The following is a 9,337-nucleotide window of genomic DNA, read 5'->3' as shown; positions in this document are numbered from 1 at the left end:
CCTAAATGAAATTGAAGTTCCTTATGGTAATCATCTTTTCCTGTCCTGTTAATAGTTAGGACACCCACAAATTGCATTCCATTTCTTTCAAGAATATGTAAATATTCAGGAGAAGCAATATTTTTCACAACAAATGAAATCCCTCTGTGTACACAGACTACACAACCCAGCAGGCTCATAGAGTCACATAATGTTTGAGGTTGGAAAGGAATCACACACAATCACAGAACTGTAGGGGTTGGAAGGGACCTTGAAAGATCGTTGGGTTCAACCCCCCTGCCAAAGCAGGTTCGTCAGAGCAGGCTGCCCAGGTAGGCATCCAGACAGGCCTTGAATATCTCCAGAGAAGGAGACTCCACCACCTCCCTAGGCAGCCTGTTCCAATGCTCCGCCACCCTCACCGTGAAGAAGTTCTTTCTCATGTCAGTGCGGAACTTCCTGTGCTCTAACTTGCAGCCATTGCCCCTCATCCTATCCCCACAAACCACTGAGAAGAGGTTGGCTACATCCTTCTGTCCCCTATCCCTCAGATATTTATATACACTGAGGAGATCCCCTCTCAGTCTTCTCTTCTCCAGGCTGAACAGACCCAGGTCTTTTAGCCTTTCCTCATAGGGAAGATGTTCCAGGCCCTGTATCAACTTTGTGGCCCTCCACTGGACTCTTTCCAGGAGATCCCTGTCTTTCTTGTAGCGGGGAGCCCAGAACTGGACACAGTACTCCAGGTGAGGCCTGACCAGGGCAGAGTAGAGGGGGAGGATCACCGCCCTCGACCTGCTGGCCACGCTCATTTTAATGCGCGCCAGGATCCCATTAGCCCTCTTGGCCACAAGGGCACAGTGCTGGCTCATGGTCAACCTGTCGTCCACCAGGACCCCCAGGTCCTTCTCCTCAAAGCTCCTCTCCATCAGGTTGTCCCCCAGCTTGTACTGATACTTCGGGTTGTTCCTTCCCAGGTGCAGGGCTCTACACTTGCTCTTATTAAATCTCATTTGGTTTCTTCCTGCCCATCTCTCCAGCTGGTCCAGGTCTTGCTGAATGGCAGCATAGCCTTCTGGCGTGTCAGCCACTCCTCCCAGCTTTGTGTCATCGGCGTACTTGCTGAGGGCAGACACTATTCCCTCATCAAGGTCATCGATGAAGATGTTGAACAAGACCGGACCCAGCACCGACCCCTGGGGAACACTGCTAGTCACAGGCCTCCAGCCAGACTCTGCTCTGCTGATCACCACCCTGAAGAAGACTAAGGCAAAGAAGGCACTGAGTGCCTCCAGCCCCATCAATGTCTGCTCTTATGCAGTCACTGTCCCCTTTCAACAGCAGCCCTGCTTTTGTCTTGTCCAGCCTTGGGCTCTAATGCAGTCACTGAAGCTTGGATTTTTACTCTTGACTTTCCTTGCAGCTACAAGTTCCAGGTGAGCACTGCCTTTCCCCCAGTTGTAACTGCATAACAAAGGAATTGTCCATTAATTCCTTGTTAATTCCTTCTTTGCTGTCACCTCCTGGCAGAGGTTTCATGGCCCCTGTCTGCACTCTATCCCTGCCACAAGCCTGTCCCTTCTGTCCCACACATAGTCCCATGGCCCCACTGTTCAGGCACAGCACAGGGAAGGGTGTGGTCAGGGTGGGCAATGGTCCCCCAGCATGATCTCCACTGCAGCCCTTGCTTCCCTTTCTCTATAGCTCTCCCCTTCCCCCTGTGCCTGATGCCTGCCTTGCCCTGACCATGTCCCATGGGGGGTTTCACAGACATCCCTGCTCTGGTTTCTGATTTAAAGCCATTCTCTCTTGTCCTGTCATTACTGGCCCAAGCAAAAAGTTACTCTTATTTATAAAACTCCTTTAAGCACTGAAAAGCTGCATTGAGGTCTCCCAGGACCCTTCTTTTCTTCAGACTGAACAGCCCCAGCTCTCTCAGCCTTTCTTCACAGGAGATGTGCTCCTGTCCTCTGATCAGCTATGTGGACCTCCTCTGGAACCACAGATCAACTTCCTTTTCATGTTGGGGACCCTACACTCCAAATGAGGCCTCACAAGGGCAGAGGAGAGGGGCACAATCACCTCCCTCATCCTGCTGGACACTCCTCTGTTGATGGATCCTGGGGTGCAGTTGGCTTCTGGGCTCATGTCAAACTTTTTGTCTAGCAGAACCCACAAATCCTTCTCAGCAGGGCTGCTCTCAAGGACTTCTTCTCCCAGTCTGTCCTCATGTCTGGGATTGCCCTGGCCCAGGTGCAATGCCTTGCACTTGGACTTGTTGAACCTGTTTAGATTCACATGAGCCCACTTCTCAAGCTTGCTCAGGTCCAAACAGATATCATCCCTTCCTTTAGTTGTATCAACAGCACCACTCAGATTGGTGTCATTGGCAAAGTTGCTGAGGGTGCACTTGATCCCACTGTCTACGTCACTGATAATAATATGAAACAGTGCTGGTCCCAAGACAGGCCCTGAGGGACACTACTCCTCACTGGCCTCCTCCTGGACATAGAGCAATTGACAGCAATTTCATAGAGCAATGACCTCCACCTGATAAGAAAACAATTTCTTCATCCTGTTCCTGACTACAACATCGGAAGAAGAACCCAACGTCCAGGCACCAGCACTGAGGAAATACCCTTTTATTAAAGAGATGTGACAGGGGAAGCCAGCTGTACCTTAACAATAGATACAGATACAGGGGCCTCTGGGTCAAAAAGAGTGGGTTTAGGCCACTCTGCAGAAGTGGAGTGAAGGAAGAAAAACAAGATTATCACAGAGAAAAAGCACAAAGACCAGCAGTTTCCTGAGATGAAATGGAAATCCCTTGTGAAGAGACATGAGCAGCTTATTGCTGCTGAAGGACTACTGATTGACTCAGCTTCTTCAGTGCATCCTTGAGCTCCTGGTTCCTCATGCTGTAGATGACGGGGTTCACTGCTGGAGGCACCACTGAATACACAACTGTCACCACCAGGTTCAGGGATGGGGAGGAGATGGAGGGGGGCTTCAGGTAGGCAAATATGGCAGTGCTGGAGAAGATGGAGACCACAGCCAGGTGAGGGAAGCATGTGGAAAAGGCTTTGTGCTGTCCCTGCTTTGATGGCATCCTCAGCACTGTTCTGATGATCTGCACATAGGAGAAAAGAATAAAAATAAAACCCGCTGAAGCTAAAGAGAGACTAATCAGAACAAGCCCAACTTCCCTGAGGTAGACATCTGAGCAGGAGAGATTGAGGATCTGGGGAACTTCACAGAAGAACTGGTCCAGGACATTGCCTTGGCAGAGGGGGAGGGAAAAGGTCTTGGCAGTGTGCAGCACAGCATAGAGAAAAGTACTGCCCCAGGCAGCTGCTGCCATGTTGACACAAGTTCTGCTGTCCATTATTGTCCTGTAGTGCAGGAGTTTGCAGATGGCAATGTAGCTGTCAAAAGCCATGATGGTGAGAAGGTAAAACTGCTGAAATGAAAAAGAAAAATAATAAAATCTGAGCAGCACATCCATAGGAGGAAATGGTCATTGTGTCCCACAGGAAATTGGCCATGGCTTTGGGAACAGTGGCGGTAATTGTGACCAGGTTAAGGAGGGCAAGGTTGAGGAGGAAGAAGTACATGGGGGTGTGGAGGTGGTTGTTGCAGGCTATGGCTCTGACTCTGAGGGTGGTCAAACACTGAAACAGGCTTCTTTGAGACCCAATTTTTGTTCCAGGCCTATCTGTATCCAAGAAGCATTTGGACGTTGCCCTCATTAACATGCTGTAACATTTGTTTAGCCCTGGAGAGATCAGGCAGTTGGACTAGTCGATCTTTGAAGGTCCCTTCTCTTCTCTTCTCTTCTCTTCTCTTCTCTTCTCTTCTCTTCTCTTCTCTTCTCTTCTCTTCTCTTCTCTTCTCTTCTCTTCTCTTCTCTTCTCTTCTCTTCTCTTCTCTTCTCTGCTCTGCTCTGCTCTGCTCTGCTCTGCTCTGCTCTGCTCTGCTCTGCTCTCCTCTCCTCTCCTCTCCTCTCCTCTCCTCTCCTCTCCTCTCCTCTCCTCTCCTCTCCTCTCCTCTCCTCTCCTCTCCTCTCCCTTGCAGAAGGTGTATTTGTTGTCCATAGTGTGCTTTTGGTCGTGGGGTGGTGGGCTGCAGGGGGTGCTGAATGGCTAGGAACAGCAATTTGATCACTTTGGCCTAGCTTTTCTGGCTGTGTCCCATCACAATATCTTGCTCACTCTCAACCTATGTGTCATGGGGGGCAGTATGAGAAACAGAAACCCTTGATGCTGTGCTTACATGGTTCAGCAGTAAGTGAATGTCTAATATCTAATCTAAAATTTCCCTGTTCTAGTTTTATAGCCATTACCCCTTGTCCTGTCACTACATTCCCTGATAAAATGTCCCTCCCACGCTTTCCTATAGGTACTTTACATCCTGGAAGGTTGCTGTAAGGTCTCCCTGGAGCCTTCTCTTTTCCATCTTGGCAAACCCCAATTCTCCCAGCCTCTCTTCATAACAGACCTGCTCCAGCCCTCTGAAAGTTTTTGTGGCCCTTCTCTGGACCTTCTCTACTAAGTTGATGTGTCTTTTATGCTGAGCTGAGACAGAAATAAAAAGATTGGCATTTATTGAGCTATTAAAGAAACACTAAAAAAGTCTGTATTTTTCTTTTATTCATGGTGTGAGGAATATTGAGAAATATTACATCCTCCTTTGCAACTAATGGTTACACTTGATGAAACATGGTTTTCCTGCAAATGGCTGAACTTCTGCTCGTCAATGACAAGTAGAGAATAACGAGTTCTTTTTATTTTATTTTATTTTATTTTATTTTATTTTATTTTATTTTATTTTATTTTATTTTATTTTATTTTATTTTATTTTATTTTATTTTATTTTATTTTATTTTATTTTATTTTATTTTATTTTATTTTATTTTATTTTATTTTATTCCATTTCATTCCATTCCATTTCATTTCATTATTTTATTTTATTTTCATTTTACTTTGCATGTGTTCAGAGCTCTTGCTTTGCTTATTAAACTCGCTTTATCTCAGCCCACAAGCTTTCTCACTTTTAGACCCACTGGGTAGGGGGACCAAACTAGCTGCTGTGTGGTGCTTATCTACTTCCAGGTTAGTCCACTACAAAACCTTACTGAAGTCAGAGGAGATCTATAACCACTGCTCGGCCTTCTTCTGCCAGGTCAGTCATTTCAGCATGGACATTTCATGTCCAAATTGGTCAAGCGTGGCCTCCCCTATATGAAGATGTCCCAGCTGCTCCAGATGATTTTCTTGTCTTTCCTGAGCCTGGAAATGGATTCCAGGATGAACTGCTCCATCGTTTTCACAGGGATCGAGTGGAGCCTGAACACCCTGTACTTCCCTGGGCTCTCATCCTTGCCCTTCTTGCAGCTAGGAAGTACATATGCCTTCCTCCAGTCTTGGGGTGCTTCTCCTAGTCAGCAGGACTGATCCCAGGTGACCAAGAGAGTGACCTTGCAAGGACATCAGCCAGCTCCCTCTGCTCTCATGGGTGAATCCCATCAGTTCCCATAGACTTGTGTATCCCATTTGGTCTAGTATACCCTTACCTGACCCACTCCCACCAAGTGTACGTCTTCCTTGCCCCAGACTTTCCCCTTTCTTTGTGACCTGGGATTCTCAAAGGGCAGCCTTGCCTGTACTGATTGAGGTGAAGAAGGAACTCAGCACCTCTTGTCTTTTCCCTGTCCTGTGTCAACAGATCCTGGGCCTCATTCAGCAGTGGATCCACATATTGCAGAACCTTTCTTTTGTCACCTATGTACTTCCAGAAGCCCTTCTTACTGCCGCAGACATCCGTGGACAAATTCCATTAGAGTCAGGTTTTAGCTTTCTGATATTGATCCCTACATGCCCACACAAGGCCTCTTTATTCCTCTTATGTTATCTGTTCCAGTGTCGCTATGCTTCTTTTCTGGGTTGGAGTTTGGCCTGGATCTCCTGGTTCATCCATGCAGGCCTCTTGCCATTTTTGCCTGATTTCATCTTTCCTGGGATGTACTGTTATTGATGTTGTAGGAGGTTATCCTGGAATATTAACAATCTTTGTTGGACTGCTCTTTTCTCCAGGATCTTATCCCGCAGTGTTCTTCCGAGCAGATATTTAAGAGGCCAAAGACTGCTCTCCCAAAAACCAGAGTTGTGAGCTTGCTATTTGTCGGCTATGCTGCCCTCCTGCAGGATCAACTCGACCATGGTCACTGCAGGGAACATTGTTAACTCATCCTGAGCTTACCATGAACCACAGCCCCCAGATCTCTTTCTGCAGGGTTATGTTCCATCCACTCATCCCCCAATCTATATGTATGTTCCAGGAATACACTGTCTGATGTGCAGCATCTGGCATTAGTTCTTGTTAAATTTTAAATGGTAGGTGACTGACCACCATTCCAATCTATCAAGATGTCTCAGTAAGGCCCCTCTACCTACAAGGGAATTGTTGGAACCTGTTAATTTAGTAGACGTAGGACACTCCACTCATGTGCCTGTGCTCTCAAACTCCTTTCTCTCTCCTCCATCCTTTACTTATCCCTTTATGTATCTGTCAAAGAACAGACCAACCATTTTCAGAGTGTGCCTCTCAGCAGTACCTTGAGATTCTTGGAGAGCTGCACAACCTCCACCAATGGTCCACAGGGGATGCAGAGATAGACCGAAAGCAAACCCATTTCTTGCTAGAGCTGCTCATCCCAGCTCTGTTTCTCCTTGTCATTGCAGACAGCAGGCAGAGTTTGGCATGGTCCAACAGCTGAGATGTGACAGCCCAAAGATGTACCGACACCCTCAGCCAGGAGCACAGATCAGAACAAGCTGCAGCCTGTGATTTCTGACATCCATGGAGTCATTGCCAAGGCATGGTGGGACAGGACATGCAGCTATGGGATCCTTCAGTGGGTGGATACAGACTTCAGGACAGACAGGCTGGAATGATCCAGAGTTAGATTTCCTGCTTGGATATATGGAGCTCCTTTATGTGACATTGTGAAAAGTTCCGTGAGCCCTTGTGGGTGCCAATCAGAGAAGGGGGCAGAGAAGGGATAGCATGGTGGGAGAAAAAGAACCTGCAGCCAGGGCGACCAAGTGGACATAGTCATTGTTAAGCACCCCAGAGAAGTCTCTGGATGTATGAGTGTGGGTCTCCCTGAGGGCTTTTTATCATTCCTGCCATTTTCCAGAAGGGGAACAGAGCTCTGTTGAGACAGTACAGGTACTTTCAAGAGCGTCTTGAAATAGCTTCTAGGTCCAGCTGCCAGGTGGGCCAACAGAGTAAACACAAACCTGGATCTGATACCTGCATGCCAGAAAGAGCTGGTCAGGGATGTGATGATCCGTGTCAGCCCTGGCAGTCACTATCCTGAAATTGTGGGGTCCCACATCCCAAGGGGTGTGAGGAAGAAGAATAAAAGACTTTTAGTGGGGATCCCAGGAGAGCAGCATACAAGTACAGAACAGTGGTTGGACACCTCACTAGTTCCCCAGGGAAGTAGTCAGTGCACCAAGCCTGTCAGAGTTTAAAAAGCGTTTGGTCTGTGCACCCAGTCACATGGTCTAAAATTTTAGGGAGACCCGTGTGGTGCCAGGAGTTGGATGTGATCCTTGTGGGTCCCTTCTAACTTGAGATATCCTCAGACACCTGTGGTGGAACTGCAGAGGCACTTGGCTGTGTGCAGAGGTGGAGGGGAGAAAAGTCCTGGTACAGCAGCATTACCAGGGAGCCGAAGGGTTTGGTCTGTCCTGAGGTGCTCTCTTCCACCTCCCACTCTCTCCTTCAGAGCCCTTCTGTTGCTGTGAGTTCTGATTGCTCTTGTTGCTTGCTCATTGTGGTGCTGTGGGGAAGTTCTTTGCCACAGGCCAGGGTCTCTAACACAGCTGGCTCCCTACCAGCACCTCCACTGTAAAGTTCTTGAATCACTTTTCCACACATGGGTGGGCATTTCCTTTAGGATGCAATGGAGTTGCTAAAGGCTGCATGAGGAAACGTGAGTCTGGACATGTAGAAGACCTTCTGAAGCATGAGCTGGTTGGCAGGCAGTGTACCTGAGGGACTGTGAAGGGCATGCACCTGGTGCTCCTGGGTAGGCTGGAAAGAGGCCTCCTGAGCACAACAGCTCCTTGCAGCCCTGTGGATGCTGGCTGTGAGGTCACTTCTTTCCCAGCACCTGTCTGGCCAACAGCAGGGAGGCAGAGCCTCTGAGGTCATAAAGGCCATCAGAAAGCTGCCCCCAACAGGGTGACGTATTTTGTGAGAACAGGGAGCTGGGAGAATGAAAGTAAGAAATCTGGTGGAGACAATCTGGTTTGGCTAACAGAAAGGAAAGATCTGGAAGAGGTGAGCGGGGTTCAGGTAAGACTTTAAGCTGCAACACTTCCTAGGAAAACATCCAGGTCAAGCCCTGGCAATATTTCTAAGCAGTAACCGTAAGCCCTACCCCTACATCTAAATGCTATCCCTCTCTCTGCAAGGAATCCACTACTAACCTCAAACATCACCTGGCATTGGTTAGCCAAGTCCCAAACCCATAAGGCCTTACCATAAACTCTTAGCTCATTTCTCACCCTATTCCACAGCCTTTCATCCTTAGCACTGAATTCCATGACATGATTCCTCAACAGAGCCTTGAAGAAAATCCCAACAAATAACATAGTCTCTACACTACACACAGACTAGAAACCAAAGCAGTAAACACAGGCCTCCCTCTGATACTCTGCCCAACCACTAACCCTGGAAGGCAAGATCTAATCCCTAAACCCTAACCTGAACACGTAATCCCCAAATCCTGCATTCCTGTGGTCTAGACACCTAACTGAAGCAGTTTGACCTCATGAGGCTGGGCAGGGCTTGAGAGGTCATGCAACAATCCCTTGGTCTTGGAGGAGGCAGGTGAGATGACATGGATGTGGTCAGGTCACAGGACTCAAGGAGGCAATGGGTGGGGATGTTCTGCTGAGATCAGCTGTGATTCAGGGTCTGAGGAGGCAGCAGGAAGCCCATGGCTGTACAGGTGTGTGTCAGGCCATATTCTCAAAGCTTGTTTGACTATTACTTGAATTCTACAGGCTGGAAATACTGCACTGAGTACTTTGGGAAACTTTCCAGCCCAGATCAGGGTAATCATATGCCCTGAGCCAAGCTCCAGTGTCTCTGCAGAGGCCCCTTGGTCCTGGAATGTCCAAGGTGTGTGTCACCCAATGTGTCCTGTAGGGAAATGCACAGGTGTGCAGAGGTGGCCTGTGGAAGTGCAGTCCCTGTTGCTCTGGGATGTGTGTGGGTGTGTTGGGTTTGGTACAAACACCTGGGCTGGTTTCTAACCTCACCCCCTGCCAAAACCCTCCTT

The 9,337-nt window shown here is 48.2% G+C and overlaps 1 protein-coding gene across 1 annotated transcript; it reads right to left on the bottom strand.

The window, feature by feature from the left end:
* Window positions 1-2,827: 2,827 nt before the first annotated feature.
* LOC137847482 (olfactory receptor 14C36-like) lies at window positions 2,828-3,418 on the bottom strand. The gene has a single exon (XM_068665752.1). It carries the CDS (start codon window positions 3,416-3,418, stop codon window positions 2,828-2,830), a length of 591 nt encoding a protein of 196 aa, XP_068521853.1.
* Between the last annotated feature and the right edge of the window lie 5,919 nt (window positions 3,419-9,337).

Source organism: Anas acuta, chromosome W (assembly GCF_963932015.1).
Source record: "Anas acuta chromosome W, bAnaAcu1.1, whole genome shotgun sequence".
NCBI lineage: Eukaryota > Metazoa > Chordata > Aves > Anseriformes > Anatidae > Anas > Anas acuta.
Note: the sequence above shows the minus strand (reverse complement) of the source record. Positions and strands in the feature narration are given on the sequence as shown.

Excerpts from the sequence above, each read along its gene's own strand:
- LOC137847482 (XM_068665752.1), bottom strand. The coding sequence starts at position 3,418 with ATGGCTTTTGACAGCTACATTGCCATCTGCAAACTCCTGCACTACAGG.